General features: G+C 34.8%; 1 protein-coding gene across 7 annotated transcripts in view; it reads left to right on the top strand.

Moving 5' to 3' along the window:
- Positions 1–25,308, top strand: part of SLC25A26 (solute carrier family 25 member 26) — a 137,674-nt gene that overhangs the window by 39,432 nt on the left and 72,934 nt on the right. For 3 of the 7 annotated variants that reach the window (XR_012485000.1, XR_012485001.1, XM_074284153.1), the window contains exon 6: positions 19,602–19,759. The exons of the other annotated variants lie outside the window; for them this stretch is intronic. Coding sequence is in view for 1 of the 3 variants with exons in the window: in XM_074284153.1 (XP_074140254.1) it covers positions 19,602–19,759 (158 nt within the window). In the remaining 2 variants the exon portion in view is untranslated. The remainder of the gene's footprint in view (positions 1–19,601; positions 19,760–25,308) is intronic. 7 annotated transcript variants of the gene reach the window in all.

Raw genomic sequence — 25,308 nt, 5'->3', positions numbered from 1 at the left:
CCACCAAGTGCCCCACTAGCTGCTTTGGCAGAAGTACTGGAAAATGGATATAATAAAGGCAGTGATGACATAAATTAAATCATCTAGCCTTAGCGCCATTATGACAAGGAAGAGAGGAGATTTAGTAAAAATGCAAGAGGGATGTAAGAATGGGCCTGCTTTTTTCCTAAACATACATGAGAGTTTTCACACTCATTGAGCAGCTGTCCTTGCTTGCCATAAGACAGGACGCTAGAGAGCGCTCTAAGCCTGTGCCTTTTTAGTATTTTTGAAGCGAGCCATGATCCCAGAGCATCTTCAGAAATTTTGAGTTTCAGCCTCCTATGCCCAAGATTGTTTGATTGTGTCGTATATTTTAGAAATATTTCTTCGGATCATTGAGGTAATCATTTAATACTCTCTGTGAAGAGCACATGCTTAATCAAAAAGGAGAGTAAGGTTTGAAATTGGATTATTGAACAAATTAGTTGAGTGCCTCTGAGAGTTTTGGAATATTCTTGGAGAAAAATCTATTCCCAACTGAAACAGCAAATCTGGATTGTTTCATTTAAAAGTTGCATCTTTAAATGAATGAACTTTTAGATCTTCTCATATAGTGACTTAAATTGGACAAATTCATCCCTGAATTTGTAGACTTTGGTTCCTTTTTCTCTAAGTAATTTGATAAGTATATTTGATGACTACAAAATATGCAAATTGTTTTCTTATCTTTTCTTTCTAACCTTGACTAAATGTGTTTTGAGTTTGTTGAGAGCATTATTATTGTTGTTATTATTGGTATTTTAAAAATTATTGGGCAGCTACTTTTTTCCTTTAGCTCTATTAACTTCTCTTTTGGTCTTTGGAACTGTTAATCAAAACACCACACCCAGTGATTCTTAAAGGTTTTGCCACAAATTTCACTAGATGTGCCATGTAATTTTTGTTATTAAGTTATTGCAAATAAAAGAAACCTTGTGATTTATTTTGTTGAGTATAAAAGTATGGAGTTTTTAGAGTCAACAAAGTTCCCAATAGTATGAAGATTGATCTCAGAATAAAACAAATATTGTAAAGATTTTAATAAAAAATTACTCATCATAATTGAAGGGAAACTGCACATGTACCAATCTCCTAACTTGCTCATAATGTTTCCAATTTAAAAGTTTGCTGTTGTGCAGTTCTTTGTGGCAAAGAGTATTGTGCCAGAAGCAAAACAAACAAAAAAAATTTAGAGCTTCATTATTCCTAGAAACATTTATTCCCATATACAGAAATTATTATAATAATATATTTGAATGGAGTCTGCTATTCATCTTTCTCCATATCTAGATCCTTTAAAGTGCTTCTATTATTTTCTAAATATTGATATTATTTTAAAATGTATTTCTCCTTATCTTGACTTAAGCATGCTTTTTTTGAAAAACATGTCATTTTGAAAATATTGCAGTGCTTTACTATTTGCCTTCTTTTTGTCCCCTGCCTATCAACTACATCATCACCAAATTTATCTTCACATTCTTTGCGGTCCTCCTCCCCAAAGTATATGTTAAAATAAATGTTAGTCTTTCAAGGAAAAAAATCTATTCTCTGTGTCTGTTCGGATTCTGACTCATTTCTTTGCACTTCCAAGTTACCTTTGTCAATCTGCTCTTGGTTTTGGTTTTGTTTTGTTTTCATCCAACCTGGTTTTATTTTGGACCAGAATTCTCTATCTAGTTTTCTTATAGAAAAGGGCAGGGCAATTAGGTGGTACAATGGATAGAGCACCAGTCCTGAAATCAAGAGTTCAAATTTGGTCTCAGACACTTAACCCTCCTAAATGTGTGACTCTGGGCAAGTACCTTAGCAAAAAAGAAAAATGAAATAAAATGTTTTAATTTGCCTCCTCTTGAAGACTTCTGCTACCTTTTAGAGTGACTCACTTTGAAAACCAATTATTAGAACACTTTTCTTTCCATCAAACTCAAAGCTTCTTCTCTCATCCTTCTATTCTTTATTTCTAACTGTGACCCCTGGGCTAGAAGGAACATTAGCTTCTTCTGTAGGACAGTACCTGGCACATAATAGGCATCTTATCAAATGCTTACTGAATTGCATCCCTGTCCTTCAAGTACTTGAAAACAGCAGTTCGGGCCTTTCTTGCCTTTTCTTCTGCTATAAGAAGGGATCTTTGTAAATTCCATTTATGATCTGCATAAATACATACACACATATATATGTGTATATGTATATATATATGTGTGTATATATATATATGTGTGTGTGTGTATATATATATATATACATATATATATATGATTTTTTTTTTCTGATTACTAGGATTTTCAATATAGCTTGTTAACTAATTTTACTTTAAATCCATGGAAATTTTTAGATATTTTTCACATGAAAAGTTGTTCCTCTTTCTTCTTATAATTGACACATTTGGTGGGTTTTTTTTGGAACAGATAAGACTTATTATTATTATTATTATTATTAAATTTAACTTTTTGTTCCATTCTTTTGCAAATTTTAAAAATCCTGATTCCATCAGTATTTTAGCCGTACTTTCTACCTTTGGGTCATCTAAAAATCTGGTAAGCAAGTCCATCTCTTCCTTCATACTAACTGGAAAAAATTGAATTATTAGTTAATAGGCAAAAAGAATTGGATAAAAATATTAAACTATATAGAGCCAAAGGCAAATTTCTAGTGATTCCACTAGATGCTACTTTTTGAGTTAGCAATGATTGATAAATCATTATATTTTTAAGCCTGATCATTCAGCCATATCTGAATTCAGTTCAGTAAACATTTATGAAGCCCTTGCTGTGTGTCAGGCACTGTGCTGAACACTGGGTTTATAGAAAGAGGAGAAGACATATGTTATAGTATGACTTATCCATGATGAAACTGTTTTTACTTGTCATTGTTTTCTCTCACCTACTATCTATTTAATAATATATTCTAAGATTATGCTGGTGATTTAATGCCAACTCTTAAGCTCGTATGATTCAAAAAATTCATCTTCTTTTGTCTTTTCAAGTACAGATAATGGTTTTTCTCCAGTCTCCCAATATTTCTCTCATTCTCTATGATCTTTTAAAGATCAGTGACAACCTGGTTTCTAAATCTTCTAGACCAAGTGAGTTGGATTAACCTACAGTAGCTTCTATCTCCTTGGGTTTCAGCCATCTGTTAACCCATCTTTGTTTTATTGTCACCAGTTTGAAAATCATTCTTTTTGGTAGAAAAAAATAGAAGGACGTAAAGAGCCACTAGTTCTGCCTTTATTTTTATTATTTTTCATTATTTTTATTATTACTATTATTTTTTGGTCAGTAGTCCATTCAATCCATATTTCTATCACTTGATGATCTTCCTGTTATACTCCCATATAGCTTTAAAAAACAAATATTTTTTAGTTTCCCTTGGTATTTATTACTACTTTTGGCTCATTCTGAATATTGTTGCTCTTAAACTGTTCTTATTAGGACCATGTCAAACACTTGTAGTGATAATGAATTACCAGGCCTAATTTCTAATTACTTTATATGACTTAAAATTTCAAATAGGTCAGTGAATACCCTATGCACCTGAATTTTTCTCTATAGACAGCTTTCTTTTTTCTTTCTTATTATTAGAATTGCTTAAGTTTACGTCATCTAAATTTAATTCTTGACAGTATCCTTTACTTCTTAGTGTAATGTCCTTTGTGAATTTTAGAATTTTTGGGAAAGATAAAGATGGAGAATGGGAGGGGGATATAGTTAGGGAATTTAGTCTCATCCCATTATTTTATGACTCTGAGGTTGGATTTTTTTTTCCCTGTAGAAGCATTGTTAATAGTTCAGGATTGTTACCATTAGCATACCTATCCAAATGACTTTATTCATTATTTGACAACCTAAATGCGGATTGTAAAAGCTCTACACAATGGGAAGGGCATTCTACAGGGCTAATGAGTGGAAATTCTACCATGTTGGAATTTTTCTTTTGCCCATTAGAATCACTTCTTCTTCTTCCATGCTGTAGAACCTTCTCCCTCTTGGTCTAATAGGGTCTCCTATTTTTCTTGGTCGGATAAAATGTCATCTCTTCTTTTATCTTCTTGTCTTCTTCTTCTTGTCCTTCCATGCTTCCCACCAATTGTAGGATAGAGTAGTTCCCCAAGGATAGAAGAACACAATTATTTTTGGGAGTAATGTTATTGGAGTGGGGCATGACATTAAATTAAAGTTTCATGTTAAGTGGATTGTTGTAAAGTGACTATTTAGTGCAGGTACTGTCTGTAGTAATATTCAAGTACATAAGTTAAATAGGTTTTTGTGAACTGTCCAAGAACCCTACTACTATGTATAATAGAATCTTTCCCAAGTGTAAGATGGGCGGGCCCCATGACTCCATATAAAAGGGATAGTCAGCATGACAAATTGTGGTGACTCTTAAGCAGAGCTTGGGACATCCTCCAAGTTGGAGGGAACTCAGAGTCAAAAGAAGGGTAAATTTTCATTCCATTAAGTGGATAGGAAGCTGGGTTAGTATGGCCTGAAGCTTCTAGGGAGTTGTAGCGGCAACACCTTTGGGACAACTTCCTTGGCTTTTGGGGGAAATAATTAGACCATCCTGCATGAGGTGAGGTGTATGTGGTAAAGAAGAAATCTGGTCTATCACAACCTATTTAAAGACAACTATAAAGTTACAATTTCTATGTTTATTAGACTACCAAAGTACCAAAAGATTTCTTCATAGAACTGAATAAAAATTGTAATGAAATTTATATGAAAAAAAATGAACGAGAATATCAAGGAACATGTTGAGGGGATGCTCATGAAGGTGATCTTGTGTTAGATTTTAATGCATATTGTGGTAAATTGATTATCATCAAAACTAGGATAAATATTGATAACTAGAACATTGGAGTAGAATAGAAGTACTCAACTTCCATCAAACATATCTAAGATTTTAATTTGCTAATTAATTAACAAATATACATGGAAGAAATTGGATTTATACTCATGTCTCATGCCTTATGCTTCTTAGTGTTAAACATAAACATAAAAATTCACTCAGAAAATTAAATGAAAATGGGCTAATATATTTATCTTCATTGTGAAGGATAGATGCCTTTTTTCTATTAAACAAATGGAAGAATTATTAAAAACAAACTGGTTGGTTGATTATATTAAATTATTTTTGTACATCAATTTTTTTCTTTAAGTATTACTGACTTGTGTTTGTTTTTACATTATAAACATTTAGATACTGTCCCCTCTTCATGACAGATCTCTTGTAACAAAGTAAAACAAGTAAAACTAACAATACAGTTTATTTAAGAACTCCTTATTTGACTGAAACTTTTGGAATATGGAAGAAATTAGATTCATACCTACACCTCAAATATTTTATTAAGATGTTACAATAAAAGTTAATAAAATATTTATGACATGACAGATAAAACTTGGCATTCAAAATACTGTATATAAAGAATTATAAAAACTTTTCAAAACTCTATAAGCCCCTAATAGATAAAAGGTCAGGAAGTAAGAACAGTGTACAAAAAAGGAAACAGATTGTTCATTAATGTTTAAAAAGTGCTTAACTTCACTTACATTAAAAAAAGGACAAATTAAAACAACTTTGAATTGCCACACACATCAAAATGGCAAAAATAATTGAGCTACAGAATTCAGTGCTGGCAAGGGCTTGTGGAGAAAGTAAATAACTGATATCCACTTGTTCCGTGGTTCCCAATGGCTTTGTTCTGCAGAACTCTTTCAATAAAACAACCCCTTAAATGTGCTGTGATTTCCCTAGAATAGTTTAATGAGTTATTCATAATATTCTTTGAGGTTTATTCTTGCATATAGTATTACAGTGATAACCTTTGCTCCCAAAATAATTAAAATTTATATTATGCAATTATAAAATATAAAATTTTATTCTACCTATGATTATAAAAACTATAAATGTAAAATTATAAAGTCTTAATTGTAAAATAAATATGAATATTTTGTGACATTCTACAAGAACGAAAAGAAATAATCCAGCAAGACCTTATGCTTATTATCATCTGTAAAAATTAACCTTAAAATTTTTATTTTACAAATTTTATTAAATTCAAATAGCATTTTAAATGAAATACATTACAACTTAGATGTTTAATATAGCATAGTCACATAATTTCATTGTTGGACTTTTTAATTTGAACAAAGTTTGTAATATTTGACTCTATAAATATGATCTTTAATCTCTTTCCACATTAAATATCTTAAATGATAAATATATTAAAGTGTTATATTTTAAACTTTTAATTTTGATAGTGTTTATATATAAGCTCACCTTTACAAAGAAACAGTCTCTTCAAATGTGATTATTATGCTCTCACAGAAACTACTAAATAACTCACCAGTGTTGTGTACCAATCCATTTGAAAAACTCTCAAAGAATAAATGGATAGTAATCTTCTTAAGTGGAAGTTAAGTTTAAATTGGAATAGGACCTTAATTTTGCAGTGAGAGGCAACAATATAAAATTATTTCTTCACAGGATTCAGGATGATCTGTTGTGGTTTCAAGATGTAATATAATGTAACTTATAGCCAAGGACCATGTTTTCAGATATCATAGCATTTCCCTGCAAGAACAAATGTATGTAATATCTTGAGTGAAGGATTGCACAAATGATAAGGCACAAGGAAGGTGTTAGTCTGGTACACTACCCAGAGATTGCTCGTGAAGCTGACTATCTATTAGGGACTCTTTTGCACCTAAATGTCAAACCCTTTTTAGCATTTTGGAAACAATTTGATGTCAATTTGAGAAACTACAAGAACACAGTGTACTTCATCAGAAGTGGTCAGAGTTTAATTCCATCATCTCTGCATGAACACCAATAATGAACACCAATAATCAACGTGCACAGGAGCATGCAGTTTCCCTGCAGAAACAAATCTACAATGCTTCAAATGAGCACATGTCTGTTGTCACAGAAGAAAGATGTAACAACTGGACAATTATTTACTTCTTCAGGAATAAATAAAAAATTTTTAGGATATCACTTGGATCATGAACCCTCAAGAGTTTGCAAATCACTAGATGTGAATCATTGTTCTAATGAAATCGCAAACCTGAAAAGTCTTTGTAAGAATAATCTGACCATTTTCAGGAAAAATTACAAAAATTATCACTCACACAAAGTCATGTTTTTATTGTAAATATTCACTGAGAGGAACTATTATACATTTTTTTCTTTTAAAAAAAGCAATCTATTCAAAGACTTTTACAGCAATATTTCTATAATTGTAAAAATCAAAGAGCAATCATAATACCCAACAATAGGGTCTTAAAATTAAGGCTGAAAGGGACAACCTCTTTATTTTATGGATGCGAAAAATGAGAGTCACTCTAAGAGGATAAGTGATTTCACACCATCACCATAGAACTGGAAGATACCTCCGAGGTCAGCTAGTTGTTCAATATTAATTTTTTAATACACATTGCACTAATAACACTATGTGGTAGATAACCAACTATTATTTACAAAAATGGGAATGATAAATTGTGCATTATGTGCTTACAACAGTGGTCCTCAAACTTTTTAAATAGGGGACCAGTTCACTGTACCTCGGATTGTTGGAGGGCCGGACTATAGTAAAAACAAAACCTCACACTGTCTCTGCCCCTCAGCCCATTTGCCAAGCCCAGCAGGCCGTAGTTTGAGAACCCCCTGGCTTACAGTATATGGGCACTGACTGCAAATACAATTACAAGCAAAAAGAAAAGCAGTACTGTCCTTTAACAAGCTTAAATTCTAAAGAGGAAAGACAAAATATAAAAGCAATTTGAAAAAAATGGTGAGGGAAATGGAGGTACCAACCTTATGGGACAAAGTTCAGATTTGATCCTGGAAAAGAATAAATACAGGGCTGGCCTGAACAGCCTTTTTTAAAGTGGAGGTTCTGGGAAAAACCGTGCAAAAAGAGACCACAAGGACACAGTATTTTCAGTGGATTAATTCCAGGGCCGTATGACTCCTGAGGTATTGAGATTCCTAAAGCATGGTAGAGAAATTGAGTGGAGAATGGCTTTATAAAAAGAAACATAAATGGTGATGAGTGAATAGAAAGAACCCATGATTGGTTCATCATGGGTAAAAATTGAAAATAGCTCAATCAAGGGTTATTTGAAAGAAAAAACTTTGGAAGAATTAATTACCCTTAAGTGGAAAGGATGGCCTCAGGAAGAAAGGTGTTTCCTTGAAGACTTCAAGCAAAGGCTGTATGACCAATTTGGCATTTTGTAGGGGATTCTGGTTCAGGTATGGGCTGGACAAGATCGTTTCCATGGTCCTTTGAATTCCAAGATTCAGTTAATCTTGATGGAGGCTTAGCTGATGGACTGAAGTTTTGGCATCTTATGCATTCAAACTCACCTATTTAAAAAAATAGTTGCAAAGCAATGTACATTTATTAATTAGTATTAATACTATTATTAATACTAAAATTAATTAGTATTAAATTTATAATTAGGTGTAGGAGTTGTCCCTGTGATTTCATTGGTTTAAAAATTCCCGAATGAGAAAGCTCTTTCTAATGCTGTTAAGTGGCTTGCCTAAAGTTTTTTAGCTGATATATATTACAAGTACCTGGGTCTTCCTTAATAATTTAGAAATAATCTGAATGATATTTGCTTGTTAAAAATTATTTGCCTTCCTATAAAGAACATTGTACAATTCCTAACACTTTGGAGGGTAGGATCTTCATAATTTTTAATTGTAAAATCTCATATGGAACCAGTAGGATACAGGATTGTTATTATTGATGATTTGTCTCCTCAACTTTTTTTTTTTTTTTTTTTTTTTTTTAAATTTCTGGAATCATCTCTAGTGAGTAAAAGGTCTCAACTCTTTTTTTTTTTTTTTTTTTTTTAACCAGATAATTTAACATTTTGAAAAGTTTTACTCGTGGGATTTTCTGAAGGATAAACATTTGTAATTGTCTTGATTAGATCTATTCCATGTATTTTTTTAAAACACCATTCTGTTTCTTGCAATAAAGAATTGCAGCCATCAAAATTGGCAAGCGTTAAGAATGATAATTAGTTCACCATACTGACCAATTCTGTGAATTACAAGTTCAAAGAAGCCTGTGGACAGGGATGAAATCAGATTTGGGCATTTTTCACTCCACTTGTTTCAGGATGCTCAGCACTCCTTTGATCTGTAAATAACTAATGGCTTTTCTTGCCTAGGTCCAGATACATCAAAAGTCTTCATGACTTTTGTCTTTAGATTTAGAACTGTCTTGCAAGACCAGAATGAATAAACTTGTAATTCTGGAGCTACTTATGGAAAAACAGACATTGGTCCTTTCCAAACCTAGCAATTTTATTTTTCATAGCCCCTCTCCTTTTGTACTCTTCTGCCCCCTGAAAGCAAAGGGACATTTTTTTTTAAATAGATGTATAAGACCTTAGCAAAATGAAATCACAAGGGTAGACTTCATAAGCAACTATGCCATGTTTTAGTTTAGTGATGGTGATTCTAAAAGGTCTAGGCAGCCAACAAAGTGAAAGTAGTCCTTAAGGAAAATTCAAACTTAGATATATATTTACAATTTTGCTTTACTTTTGTAAGTTCTGTTTATCATATAATGAACTAAATTTCAAATTGGCATAATAAGCGTATCCTAAATTAAGAATGCTGCCAGAAACATGTCTAGAACAGTTTTTGAAATCTGTTGCCTCCTCTGGGCTTCAGTAGAAAGCTCTACAGTATCCTCTGAGCAAAAAGATATAGAGATTACAAAAGGTGGGGATGATAGGGGGAAAGGCCAGAGAGAAACAGAAGACAGAGTGAGAGGGAGCCCTCATCTCTCTCATTTCTATGCCATTAAAAAAAGAAAATAGGCAAAGACCTCTAATCTCTCTTTTTTAAATTTAATTTACTTTATTTTTTACCTTTTTATTTCCAAAATACATGCATAGTTTTCAACATTCACCCTTGCACAATCTTGCGTTCCAAATTTTATTTTCTCCCTCCCTTCTTTCACCCTCTCCCTTAGATGGCAAATAATCCTGTATACGTTAAACATGTGCAATTCTCGTATACATATTTCCATAGTTATCATGCTGCACAAGAAAAATCTGATTAAAAAAAAAATGAGAAAGAAAACAAAAAGCAAGCAAACAACAAAAAAGATGAAAACACTATATTATGATCCACACTCAGTCCCCAGAGCCCTCTTTCTGGATGCAGATGGCTCTCTCCATCACAAGTCTATTGGAATTGGCCTGAATCACCTCGCTGTTGAAAAGAGCCATGAAAGATCCTTAATCTCCACGAGCTCAGTGCTATGATAGGCAAACTTGACAAAAGCCGGAATGGCTCATCCTTTCCTGAAATCCAGCACAGTTTGTATGGAAACAGGGACTCCTGTCCTACATGTCACTCACAAGTGAAATTTTGTATTTTGACAATTTTAAACCAAATAAATCACTTCCAACTTGTATCATTAGTAACAGTCACTCCAGCTATTCAGTTATATGAAGTGTGGAAATCCTCTAAAGCTCTGTTCTTGGCTCTCTTCTCTTTAAATAGTTTTACATGAAGCCTTTCTGACCTATCCAGCATTAGCAGTTCTTCCCTCTTAAAATTATTTTGTATGTAGTTTAAAGAAATTTCTCATGTACGTGTGGTAATCTTCCAGAAGAAAATAAACTTGAAGACAATGTTTACCTTTGTTTCTCCTGAACCTTAACACAGTTTCTTGTACATAGGTAGATACTTTATGAATGCTAATTGAATTGAATATAGCATCTTTATTCTTATACTAGATTTCCTATGGGACTGCCAGAACTAAATCTCATTTTGCCTAGTGGGCAGGCATTTTAGCATTAAAATTACCGATTCCTAGCAAATAGTAGACATTGAATAAATGCTTGTTCAATGATTGATTGAAGATATACTGAAGTCAGTAAATCACCAAGGATATTAAGGTTTTCCTTCTTTTAACCTTTGCTTGAAGATCTCCAACGATGGGGAAGTCTACCTCTCCAAGGCTCTTGAAATTTTCTTTTTTAGATCTAATTGTTAAAAAGTTTTATATTATTGAAAGCCAAAATTTACAATTCCCATCTGTTCATTGCTTATTAGCCAAGCAGATTAAATCGAATCCCTTGTATACCTGCCAGCTTTGAAACACTACAGTCATACTCAAAGGGACATCAGTAGAAAAAACTGAGATTTGTAAGTGCTAAGTGACTTGTCCAAGGTCCTGTAGGTGACAGCTGTGGTTTGAACTCATGTCTTTACCCCTAAATCCAGGGCTCTCTTCCATGGTACCATATTACTATAATAACTAGAATTTCTAGATCACTTTACCAAAAGTGGTTTGCATTATTTTTATCATCTTTTATTCTCATAACAACTTTGGGAAGTAACTACTATTATAAGCTCCATTTTGTAGATAAAGAAACTGAATTATGCCCCAGGTCTAAAGTGAAAGGCAAACTTGTCTTTTAGACTTAATGTCCTGTATTTTAAAATATTTAACATGTATTGGATTACCTGCCATCTAAGGGAAGGGGTGGGGGTAAAAAGGGAAAAATGTGGAACAAAAAGTTTTGTAAGAATTAGTGTTGAACAATTACCCATGTATATGTTTTGTAAATAAAGAGCTTTAATAAAAAAAAAAAAAAAGTAGACTTCACGTCCAACACACTCTCTCCACTGTCAAAATTGCTGGCATACCATATCTCACCCATTCCTCCAGCCTCCTCGCTTTCCTTTTCTTTCCATATCTTGTATGACATGTCCTCAAGGCCCCCTCCCCACCTTGGCAGACTTCCTCTAGATCTTCTGTAGTCTATCACTGCCCTTCCTGAAATGTGGCACCCAGAAGTGGACAAATACAGGGAAATCATTTCCAGACTCTTAACTTACCTGCATTTGGAGAAGGCAATTTGTTGTTTTTGTTCTAAAACTTCTTTAATTATCTGTGGCTTCTCTATCCCATTTGTCTCATAGAGACAGTGTTTTGGTTTTCATTGCCTTGCTTTTTGAGCTTATAATTTATGAAAATCTTGCTGACTTTTTTTTTTTTGTAAGAAGTGTTATAATTGATGAAAAATACCAAATCACATCTATGAGACACCATACTTACAATTAAGGAAAACATTTTTAATTTATCTGTGTTACCATTCACTGTGCCCCATAGAATATTTATGTAACTGGAAAATTGTAATAGAATTTCTTAGCCAACATAGAATTTGTCATCAATCACGATTAAAATTGTTTTGGGTTCTGAGAGATGTCTGAAAGATTTAATACTGTTTTAACTCTAGCATGATAGTTTAAATTTAAAAGAAGTGGGAATATATATGAAGGGTTTTTGGAAGAAATACTCATCTTTTAGGATTCTTAGAGAAGTTGCAATTTGAAATGCAGTTCTATTCAACAAGCAGACGATACTTAGTCTGTGTACAAAAGGGAACGGGAGAGGCTCAGAGAGGCAAAAACCAACAAATTATACGTTATTTTAATGCTAAGAATTTATTTCTTTAAGAGTAAAAAAATATTAGGTAAACTTAAGTATTGTTTTAGGAATAGATTTTTTTTTTTTAATTTTTCTAAATAAATGACTGTATTAACAGGAAACAACAGATTGCCTGTAGAAATTGTTGAGGAGTTAAGGGAGTGAGAAAAGATGAGTATCTTGTGTCCCTTTTCTTAGTTCTGTATGATAAGTTCATATTTTTCTCAATATTCACAGAAAATAGAATTAAGAATTTCATGATTACATCATTTCTTTATTACAAAGAACTTAAAGCAGTGCTTTCCTTAAATCTAATAGAAAAAGAGTTAAGTGTGCTAAGAAAGCAATTGAAATGAGTTTTTACTTGATACATTTTTTCATCTTTGAAATGCCTCACACCTACTTCATTTGACAACAGAATTGTTTCTATGTCATGAAATTTAGTCTTCTTCATTTAAAAACAATCAGGTATATGTAGACACTGCATGGAATAAAGGAAAGTCTTATAATACTCTGATATGTCATAAAATGCAGAGAATAAAGAGAAATAAGTTCAGTTTGCTGTGGAATGGGCACTGAATTTTGATTGAATTGAATGTTACATCTTTACTCTTTGTACTAGATTTCCTTTGGGACTGCCAGCTTAGAATTTGTAATAAATTAGGATTAAAAATATCTTGGATTCGAGGAAATTGAGACATTAACTCTTTTGAAGGAACAGTATTATGAAAGTCTGAAGGTTGCTTTTTTTTTTTTTTTTTTTTTTTTTTCCCAGAGAAATAGATTTGGTTGATTTTTTTCTTCCTTCTTTAAAGGGGACAAATATTTCAATTATAATTTAATTCCTTTTCCCAGGCATATTGCTTGAAAGTTTTTTGCTGTTTGTGTTCCATAGAGGAATGCCCACTTGTTTCACTGTTCATGAGAAATGGAAGCTATTTCTCAAGTTCTACACATGATGTGTTCGCCTGTCCCTGGGCAACTGCCAGTTTTAAAATAAGAGTGTTTAATATTTTAAAAATTACAAGACTCTCTTAGCCATCTGGATCTTTATTTCCTTTACACGCAGCATTTGGATTTCAGCTGTTAGCATTTCTTCTTTGCTCTGGGAAGGGTCAATTACTTTTAAAGTCTTTGATGCTCCCTGGGTCAGCTTTTTTCATATTTTCAATACATCCATGTAAAAGGGCTTTTCATCCATTCATGCTGATAATTCTTTTGAACTTGAGAGTTGAATCTAGCTAACCAAATTTAATTATAGCTCGAATACTGTTAGAATGGACTCCAAGTGGCCAGTCCAAATTCTTTGTTATATCGGAATTAATCTGCATCTAATGGTACTCTCAAAGTAAGGCCTTTGGGCAGGGCTCAATCATCTTTGTTTGGTGCTCAGGTTTTTGTCTTAATGTTTTTGATAATGGGGGGGGGGGGAGGCTCAGTTTCCTCCTCCATAAAATAAGAAGGGGTAATGAGCTGAGGGGTTTCCCACCTCTAGGTCTGTGAGTCTATAAAACTATCTTATTTTCCTAAAGGAAAATCTAAATTGTCTTATCCAACATTTTACTCCTTGTCTGTGGTGAGATGATCTTTTTCAGGCTAATTTTCTATTAATTTCAGTAGAGTTCAGGTTTTATACCTACCTTCTCTTACTATAATTCTAGGGGGAAATAATATCTAAAATGCAGTACTTAGTGGAATTGTACTTGAATTGTTTTGTTTTTTTTTTTGTGAGCTCAATTTAATTTTTTAAATTTTAGATTTTTTTTAAAGATCATGCCCCTTATCTAGATGGCATTAGGGAGAAGAGATGATTTTGCAGATCTCTACTATTGTGATGTTCAATCCTAATCCACGTCTTATTCAAATATAGGTTTTTGGCAGGAATGTAGAGGTAAGAAAGTCAGGTTCAAAATGCAAAAGCTGAGTTTCCCCATTCCTTTTCTGTTCTATGATATATTTTTATAAGGCTTTTTATTTTCAAAACATATACACAAATAATTTGACAACATTGTCCCTTGCATACTCTGTTTCAGATTTTCTCTTCCTTCCCCCAATCTCCTCCCCTAGATGGCAATATGTCCAATATGTATAAACATTTATACAATTCTTTTGCTGCACAAAAAGAAAAAAAAATCAGATTAAAAAAAAAAGTAATTGAGTAAGAAAACAAAATGCAAGGGAACAACAACAAAAAGAGTGAGAATGTTATGTTGTGATTCACGCTTAGTTCCCACAGCCCTCTCTCTGTGTGTACATGGCTCTCTTTATCACAGCATCATTGGAACTGGCATCAATCATCTTATTGTCGGAAAAAGTCACGTTCATCAGAATTGATTCTCAGATAATATTGATGTGCTGTATACAATTATCTCCTGGTTCTGCTCATTTCACTTAGCATCAGTTCATGTAAGTCTTCCAAGCCTTTCTAAAATCATCCTCCTGATCATTTCTGTAGAACAACAATATTCCATAATATTCATATACTGTAAGTTATTCAGCCATTCTCCATTTGATGGGTATCCACTCAGTTTCCAGTTTCTTGCCACTACAAAGAGGGTAGCCACAAACATTCTTGCCCATATGGGTCCCTTTTCCTCCTTTAAGATCTCTTTGGGATATAAGCCCAGTAGAAACACTGCTGAATTAAAGGATATGCACAGTTTGATAACTTTTTGAAGATAGTTGCTCTCCAGAATGGCTGGATCTGTTCACAATTCCACCAACAATGTATTAAATGACTTGTATATTAGAAATGAGGCCTTAACATGTATTGGTCTACCTGCCATCTAGGGGCGGGGGTGGGGGGAAGGAGGGGAAAAGTTGGAACAGAAGGCTTTGCAAGGGTCAGTGCTGAAAAATTACCCACGCATATATCTTGTAAATAAAAAGCTATAATAATTATAATTTTAAAAAATGAAGCCTTTATCAGAAATACTGGCTATAAAATTTCCCCTACTTTTCCCTCAGTTTTTTGTTTCCCTTTTAATTTTGGCTGCATTGGCTTTGTTTGTGCAAAACCTTTTAATTTAATGTAATCAAAATTATCCATTTTGCATTTCATATGTTTTTCCTTGTCCATAAGTTCCTCCTTTTTTCAGGTCTGACAGGTAAACTACTCTTGCTCTCCTAATTAGCTTATAGTATCACCCTTTATAAAGTCAAAATCATGAACCCATTTCAATGTTTATTTTGGTATAGGATGTTAGATATTGATCAATGTCTAGTTTCTGTCATAGTATTTTCCAGTTTTCCCAGCAATTTTTCCTCATATAGTGAGTCCTTATCTCAGAAGGTGAAGTCTTTGGGTTTATCAAACACATTTACTGTAGTCTGACTGTTGTGTCTTATATACCTAATCTATTCCATTGATGCACTACTCTATTTCTTAGCCTGTCCCAATGGTTTTGATGACTGCTGCTTTATAATACAGCTTTGGTTCTAGTATGATTACCCCCACTTTCTTTTAATTTGCATTTTTTTAATTAGTGATTTGCAACATTTTTCTCTCACAGGGCAGTTAGTACCTGGATTTCTTCCTTTGAAAACTGCCTGTTCATATCTTTTAACAAGCTTTTGGTGAGAAATGGATCTTATTTGTATACATTTGAATCAATTCCTGATCTTTCATCAATGAAAGAGTTTCAGATCTAACTTTTTCATTAAGCATTGCTTTGTACTCATTTCAAAATTTAGCTTTATTTGGTGGTGGTTAGGAGAGCTGGGAAATTATTTAATTAAAGATCCCATAATTTTGTCAAGTAAATCATTCTTGATTGTGATCCTATATCTTTTGTCTTTTTGATATTATATTCCAAGTGCTTCTCCCATTTATATAAGTACCAAATTTTGTGTGATTCTAATTATTTCCTTGATATTTGAATTCTTTTTTTTTTTTTTTTTTTTTTAATGCTTAGAGTATTTCTGTTTAGCTTGGAAGTTCTATATTTTGACCACAGCATTTCTGAGAGTCTATATTTTGAGATTTCTTTTAAGATGTGACCAGTGAATTCTATTTATTCTATTTTGATTCTAATAAGTTTGGACAATTTTTATTCATGATTGCTTAAATGTGATTTGTGGTTCTAATAAGTCTGGGCAGTTTTTATTCATGATTGTTTAAAATGTGATTTTTGGGTTTGTTTGTTAATCATGTCTTTCAAGTAGGTCTTAGGGTTTAGTTATTTATTTATTTTAAGCCCTTCACCTGTTTTCCAGGATGGTTATGAAGTTGTTTGTTTGTTTTGCTTTTGGAAACTATCAGTATTTTCTCTTTGAGACTCTTTCCAATTTATTCCACATATATCTGTTAGAATGTGGGCTGTTGAGGGCAGGAATTTTTTTGTGTTTCTTTGTGTCCCCAGCAGTGAACATAATGCTTGGAACATAGTAAGTAATAACTGTTTGCTGTTCTTGATATGAATTAACTTATTTTTTCATTTATTGTTTTTATTCTTTTTGACTTTGCTTTTATATTATTTTTTATAAGAGAATTAATTTCTATGATATCCATTCTAATTTTGTGGGAGTTTGTTACTTGAGTAGGATTTTGTACCTCTTATACTAAGCTATTAATTCTCCTTTCAAGTCTTTACTCTAGTGCTCTTATTTCCTTTCCAGTTCTTTTCTCAAAATCTCTTTTTCCATTTATATGATTTAGACACAAAATAAAACAAACAAACAAAAAACCTTTCACTTCATTTCTTACAGAATACTTTTTCATATTACTGTGACTTGAAACTTTGCTTGTTGATGTGATCATTTTATCCAGGCTTGTTACCCAGACCTAGATCTGGGATCTTTGTATTGTTGGTGTCTTTTTTCTAACGTTTACCATCTACTTTCCTACGTTCTTAATCAGGGTATAATATATCTGATTTTTTTTTTTTCCCTTCTAACTCGGGCATCAGTTATTGGAGATGGGCTCTCCATGCAAATGTGGAAGACATAGGGTATAGCATTGAGGAAATGCTGCTTCAGCCTCAGTCTTAGAACCTGCTTTCTTGACAACCAGCTTTCCTCTTTGGCCCTTTGCCTTTTTCACATAAAGTAATAGTCCAGCAAATGCAGCTGCATAGTCTCGTGGGATGCCTTTCAGCAAAACTAACTAGCAAATCAAAAACTTCTCTCAAGTGGTTTTTGCTCTCCAAAAATCACTGTCATCTGCACCGTCATTTTGACTATTTTTTGACTTGTCAGCGTTATCAAAACAGGATCTGTGATTTCTGGATCACTAGAGCCCTGAACCACATCTGCCTCCCTGAGAACAATTTTGACCTCACATTTGCATTATTTGTTGACAAGTTATGAGGGAAAGTTGTGCTAGACTCTTTTAGGAATTTGGATATAAAAGGCTTATTCCCAAATCTGGAATGTCTTCATCCCCAAAAGATAAGTGACTGTTTCCATAGTTCTCAAGACTTCTGAGCATTATCACTTTTTCTTCTTTCTGTCTCAACTTAGGAAACATCCCTATTTTTCACCAAGGTTGTTTCCTTTGTGTTGGTTCCTTCTGCCTCTTTTAGGATCTTGTTCTGGCATTCATGCCTTCTCTTTCTCATGCCTGTTTTTCACCTTTGATTTCTCCATTAATTCTTTTCCATCTCTCTACAATGAAATTTGGCCTCTCCTCTGCTAACAAAAAAGTCTTACTTGGACTTTTATTCCATCCAGTCAGCCAGCTAGGTTTTATTAAACATCTAAACCAGACATTGTGTTTAAAAGATAGGTAAATGGGGATAAAGAAAAAGTTAAAAAAGGACTGAGTCTGATGAATGAGACAAGATGCAGATACCATGGACAGACAAGCTACAGACAGGCTCTGAGAGAAGACACTAAGACTGGGGAGGCCTATTGCCAAAGACTTTAGCAGAGACTTGAAGGAAATCTAGAAGCCAAGATGAGACACCCGGCACAGCGGGGAGCCGGTGAAAGTGCCTGGAGTTGAAGATGGAGGGTGGGCTGCAAGGAGCTGCAGAGAGGCCCAGGCCACCAAGCACAGCTAGGGAGAGAAGCTGTAAGATCGCAATGGTGGCAGGAGCCTGACAGAGGGAACAGGGAGTCACCGGAAGTGATTGAAAAGAGAGGTTGACGTAGTCATCCTTGTGCTGTGGGACTGTCAGGGAGATCAATCCCAAACTTCTCTGGAGTCCTGGACTGAGGGGAGGAAGGCTGCCGGCCTGGGGGCATTTTGAGAGATGTTGCAAAGATAGATGATAAGGTTACAGCTGATTGTAGCAGAGATGTGAGAGACTGTGACAGCAAGTTTGCCAAGCTAGGTTAACTGGGAATTAACAGTAATGGGGGAATGTAGCCGAGGGGCAGATTTGGGAAAATAGATAATTTTGTTTGGGACACTTATGGGACACCTGGTTTGAGACATCCAAAAGCTAGTTGGAGATATAAGCCTGGAGGTTAACAGAGAGCTTAGGGCTCTATGAGTAAATTGAGAATCATCAGCAGAGAGATAATTGAATCCTTGTGAGCTGATGTACTTTCAGATGAAAAAGTCCCATAAGGGACAGGTGGAAGAGGGACAATAGAGGAGGGGAGGAGGTTAGAGAAAGACATCCTCAGCTGTGACAAATTGCTAATTCAGCTAAGCCTTGAAGGAAACTGGTGGTTTTCAGAGGAAGAAGTAAGGAGAAAAAGCTTGCCGTCTGCAATGGAATGGTCACAGAAGACTGAGGGGGTAGTGTGGGAATTGAGAGAAGTCTAGAGTATGTAAAGGGAGAAATCAAAGATTTCTAGAAGAGTCAGTGGGAGCCAGATGTGGAGAGTTTGAAGAGTCAGAATTCGAAGTTTGTGGTTTATCCTGGAGGAATCTTTCTCAGCTGATAACGTGCCATTTGAGTTTAATATGTGTAAAATTTTCAATGGCTATCAAGGAAAGATAGAGAATGAAGGCTTTGAGCTTGAACTGAAAGTAACATTCAATCAGTGGCTGAAGGCATTCCCTGTAAATGCCTTGGTTTCCCCAAGACAAGATTCATTGGGAATAACCATGTCAAAGAAAAGACAGTGGCTCCGTATCTTATGGAACTTAATGGCATCCTGAAATCAATACTGAATGGGAAGAATATGTTTAAAACCGTTGTCCCCTCTGCAGGGTCAGCCTCAGGAGACACTTCCAGAATCAGAATGGCTCATAGGAGATTTGGAAAGCAGCCCCACAAAACCCCAAGTAATGGGAACAGAACACAGGCAGCTGTGGAAAGATTCGTGCTTCCTCCCAGAAGAAGGAAGAAATCTATGTCTTCCCCTGAGGTTTTGTTTTGGTTCCTTTGTCCCACCGCCGCACGCTCTGCGCAGCTTACACTTGACTCACTTCCAGCTTTTCTGCCTTCACTCCTGCCCAATGCAGAGTGATAATGGAGAACATCATTCTGATGGGTCCTCCCTTGCCCCCTTCACTCAGCTGAGGGCCTTGCCTCTTTGCAGGGTGAAAGCCTAAACTGCCCGGGATGGTCCTGTGCTCTCCCTCCCTTGCTGGCCTTCCTCCACCATTGTCACCCCTTCCCCAAGATAAAGCCTCTTCTGGCCCCCTCAGCAGGGGGTCCCCTTGCATTCACAGACTCCTTGGCCCTCTGAAGGCTAAGCGGGTCTTTGTCCTTCTAGTCCAGCTTCTGACTATTATTGTACTAAAGGGGGCACGGCACTGAATCCCTTCTCTCTCCCTGAGCCCTCTGTGGCCATGTGGATCCTTCTTTCTCTCTGAGGCCCTTCTGTCCAAAAGACTGCTGTCTCCTGGTTCCCTTCCTGTTTCTCTGACCTTTATCATATCCTCCTCCAGATTATAACAGGTGTCTTTCCAGTTCTGGCCTGGGTTCTCTTCCCCTCTTTTTCTGTCCTATTTCATCAGCACTGTTGCATTTAATTATCATCTCTGTGCTAGAGATTCTTAGCTTTACCTATTCTGCTGATCTCTAATATCTAACAGTTCTTCAGACTTCTCAAACTGGAATCCATTTAACATCTTAAACTCCATGTCCAAAACTGAACTCATTATTTTTCCTCCTACCTTCCCTATGACAAAACAGCGTCATAGTAGCAACAACAAGATTATACGGTGATCTATTCTGGTGGATGTGGCTCTTTTCAACAGTGAGGCGCTACAGGCCAGTTCCAAGGCCATTGCCTTCTGATGGAGAGAGTCCTCAGCACCCAGAGAGAAGCTGTGGGGACTGATTGTGGATCACAATATAGTATTTTCACTTTTGTTGTGGTTTGCTTGCTTGTGTTTTTCTTTCTCATTTTTCTTCTTTTTGATCCGATTTTTCTCATATAGCATAATTGTGGAAATATGCATAGAAAAATTGCCCATGTTACATATTATATATACATATATATATACACACACACACACACACACACACACACACACACACACACACACACACATATATATATTGAATTACTGGCCATCTAGGTGAAGACCTGGGGAAAAAGGAGGGAGAAAAAATAATTTGGCACTCAAGGTTTTGCAAAGATGAATGCTGAAAACTATGCATGTGTTTTGGAAATAAAAAGCTTTATTTAATATATGGTAATACTGAATGCTCATAATCTGCAAACCACACATAACAACAACAACAAAAAATTCAATATATAGAGACCCAACAGAACACATCAAAATCATTTGGAAAGAAAGTGTCTCATCTGGGGAACCCATCTGCTTCTGCTAAGCACTTTTTAAAAACTATTATCTCATTGGATCCTCGTGATTTCCCTTGGAGAAGGGTTCTAAGATGATATGCTCTTTACAGTGTAGGCTCCTACAGCTAGAAAGTATCTGAGTTTGGATTTGAATTCAGATCTCCCAGGCCCCAGGCTCCAAGCTCTCTGCAATTGTGTCTTCCAAGCCTGGCCCCTTCCTTCCTTTCCAGTGTTCTTATATTTTAGTCTTGGACCCCATTCATCCTCTGCACCAGATTTTCTGGGCTTCGTGGCTGTCCACGTCCTTTGGGAGTAGCTCTCTCTCCTCACTCCTGCCTTTTGGAATCCCAGGCTCAGCATCTGCCCCCTCTTCTGAGGGAGGCTCCTTGCTGAGATTGTGCCTTTGTGCCACATCTCTGCCCACTGCAGACTGTGAGCTCCTGGTGGGCAGGAGAGGTTGTGGGGCTTTTTGTTTGCTTTTTGTCTGCTTTGCCTTCCTTCCAGCATTTACCCTAGTGCTTGGTACATGGCATGCTCTTGTTTAAAGCTCTTGGACTTGTTGACTCACTAAAAAATATCTGCATAGAAACTCTTCTCAGACCATTTCTCATTCCTCATGGACAAAAAGGCGGGGAGGAGGGATAAAGTAATTATTTTGGAATAAGATGACAACAGTTTTCAATTACCAAAAAAAGAAAAGAAAGCCAGTCATCTGATCTTGCACCATAGGCTGCCAAACCCTAAAAAGAAAACAATAAGTTATTCTAGGACTTTTAAAATCTGAATTCCATGGAATAAATCAATGAATCCAAATCAGCATTTATTAAATGCTTCCTTTGCTCCAGACTCTGATTTGACAGGGTGAAAAGGGACCCTCAGAAATTATGAAGTAGGGGGCTAACATGGTCATACTTGCATTTGAGGAAAATCCTTTTAGCATGGGTGAAGCAATTAGGAGCCTTTGAAGTTTCAAAGTGAAAGGTGATGAGGACCTGAAGGTGGCCATCTGCTTCAAGAGAAAAGAGTCTGAGTTTATGGGAAGATAGATGTGACAAGATTTGACTCCCGATTCACTGTGTGAGGTGAATGAGAATGAAGTTTTGAGGTTGACCCTGAAGTTGTGTACCTGGGTTCCTGGAAGAGTAGTTCTGCCTTTGGTAGGAATAAATATATATGAGAAGGATCAAAAAACAAAAAAACAAGTGATTGTAGAAATAACTTCCCTAAGAGCTACCCAGGTTCAACTTTGGTACATCCAGAGTGCCGTCATGTCAGGTGTATGGTTACTCTTTCCACTGAGAGCTGTTGCAAACACAACACATCTTGGTAGATAAGTTTTAGCTGTTACTGGTGCCAAAATAAAAAGTGGAGGGATAGAAAGCCCAATTTAATTTTTAAAGCATATTAAAAGAAATGTTAGTCTGCATGAGCCAGACAAGAATTCACTGCTTCACTTGGCTTTTAATAACATCTTTTGATCCCTACCACCTTTAAATGAATATAGAAAAATGGGAGAAAATTCAGGGATGAATGACAAAGATGAATGAAGGGGTGGGAATTGATTCTTATACAAATGTATTAAGATAATTGGGACTGTTGCCCAAGGTCTTGCCTCTCTTTTAGTGTGTATGGAGATGTATGTGAAGGGGATGCTAATTATTTGTTCTGACCATCCAGAAGTCACCAAAGAAGAGGAAATGGGCTTAAATTGAAGTCATAAAAATTTGTAGTGAATTTAAAGAATATGATTAGGTGACAACACACTGAACAGACTTTAATTCAAAAGAGTTTTTAGGAACTTATTAAAAAGGAAAAAGGAACTTTGAACTTGGTTGATCTGAAGGTTAGTTTTGCTGAGCTAGGGGGTTTTGTTTCTTATTTTTTTTTTTTATTCTTTTAAAACAAGATAGCTCTCTGAGAAGGAGGGAGGGTTTATTGGGGAATGTTAATGAGAAAAAGAGAAAATAATTTTTATTTTAATGGGATTATAAGAAACTGATTTGAGTAACTGTAAAGTAAATTACAATGGGGAATTATCAGACAAATGATTTCTAACTTATACTATAATTTTTGTCTGATAGATTTGCTGTAAATATACTAAATTTTAGCTTCATAATGTTTAGAAACATGAAGGATATTACCATAAAAAGAATACGTCTTGTGGCTTTCATAACATAGAAGTATCGGTTGTTAGAATCCTGGGATTCTTTAGGCTGCTAACAATTTTTTTAGAAGCTAAAATTTCACACTTGCAGCTGCCAGAAGCCACAGCTGTTCTGAACTGCTCCCCACCCCCAATATGAAGGTACAGTTGGAGGAGGGGGGAAAGGGGAGTCAGATACTTTATGGTTTCATTTTTGTTAGGGCTTCTAACCTTCCACCTTCTTTGGTGAGACAGTAGTACAGAACAGGGTAAGGGATTCATCTGTTTAATTGATCGTTTGATTCCTACTGCTTCTATATTAAGTCTGACAGAAACAGGATTTTTTTTTTTTTTTTCCTAGATTGGGTGTGTATATTTTACTTTATATCCAAATAACTTGGAAATTTTCAGGGCCCTACTATCTTCCCTCCCAGAACCACGTGACTAGAACTGGATAATTAAATCAAGCACCATGAGGAAATGGAGCATAGTGCATTTCACTGATCTAAAAGCAGCAATTCTTGGCCTGGTTAGGATTTAGTAAAATAGTGTCAACTTAAACAACGTTTTGATTTTTGAAAAAAAGAATTAAATTTCATACTTTTTCTTAAATGTTATTTGCCTTGTTTGTTATTGTTTTAAATTTTCAAAAGGACCAGAATGATTAATAGAAAGGAAAAATAGAGTAAGTGATTGGGATAAAAATTATAAAAGTGGAAGCTCAGTAGCATAGTGAATAAAGTGCTACGCCTGGAGTCAGGAAGACTTCTCTTCCGGAGTTCCGATGTGGCCTCTGATAATGTGTGATCTTGGGCAAGTCACTTAACTCTGTTTGCCCTAGGTTCTTCATCTGTAAAATGAGCTGGAGTAGGAAGTGACACACCATTTCATCTCTGCAGAGAAAATTTCAAATGGGTCACAAAGAGTTGGAAGTGACCAAAACCACCAAACAAAAAAGGAAGCTCTATATTTAGGCAAAGTTTATTAAGAATTTTATTTACACTCTGGACTAAAAAAAGGGATCTAAAATATTTTAGAAAATTTTGATGGTTATAGAGTTGTGAAAAGTTTTGGCTGGGGGGCAGAAATGAAGGTATTTGCTACTTTTGTGACATAAAACATTAAAGCTTTGGTTGTGGTTAGAATTGATAATGTACATAATACTATTTTCTCCTATCCCAAAAATTAATAGAGACTTTTAGAAGTTTATTTTCTCTCTTCTTTGGAGAAGAGAAAATTAGATATTGTTTTTTCTGAAACAGAGAGATTGATGGGAATTTTGTATTCATATTCTTTCTTGCTAGTTCTTATGGTTTGTGACAATTATGTCCGTATTACAGCAATCTCTTTAAAATCTACTCAACAAAGTATATTATCTTGCCTGAATTCAGTCAAAATTATTACCTTAGAGATGTATTTCCTGTATTCTTTTATGTACACAGTTTATGACTGACTTTTCTTTAGAAATAAATGTATTTTGTGAATAGGGAAATAGTTTAAATAAAATTAAAAAAAAAAACAACTTTGTAACTTGAATACCTAAGCAAACCAAAATTGGAGGAGTAAGGACAGCTTTTATATTTGTAGTGGATTCTTAGAATAAATGGTTAGGGCTTAAATCATTTGAATGGCTTTTAAGATGAATGTAAGAGCATTTGTTTAGAAAACATTTGTTATCTGTTATAAAAATGTACCAGATCCTTGAGAATGCATATCTTATTATGGATAGTTTTATTATGTTTTATATGCCTGTTATTATCAAGTTAGAATGTTTTCACATAATCAGTTTATATACATATATATATATATATATATATATATATATATATATATATAAAATGTATATGTTTCTAGAGGCAAATAAAACATGAACTGTGTGCATAAAATACCTTAAGCCTAATTTTCAAATGCTATTCCATTGGTTTTCTACTTGTTTTGGAATCATTGACTATTTTTAACATGCCAAATAATTGTAATCTGTGCATTAAAATTTCAGTTATGAATTTTTACAGAGTGC

This window comes from Sminthopsis crassicaudata, chromosome 1 (assembly GCF_048593235.1).
Source record: "Sminthopsis crassicaudata isolate SCR6 chromosome 1, ASM4859323v1, whole genome shotgun sequence".
Classification (NCBI taxonomy): domain Eukaryota; kingdom Metazoa; phylum Chordata; class Mammalia; order Dasyuromorphia; family Dasyuridae; genus Sminthopsis; species Sminthopsis crassicaudata.
Note: the sequence above shows the minus strand (reverse complement) of the source record. Positions and strands in the feature narration are given on the sequence as shown.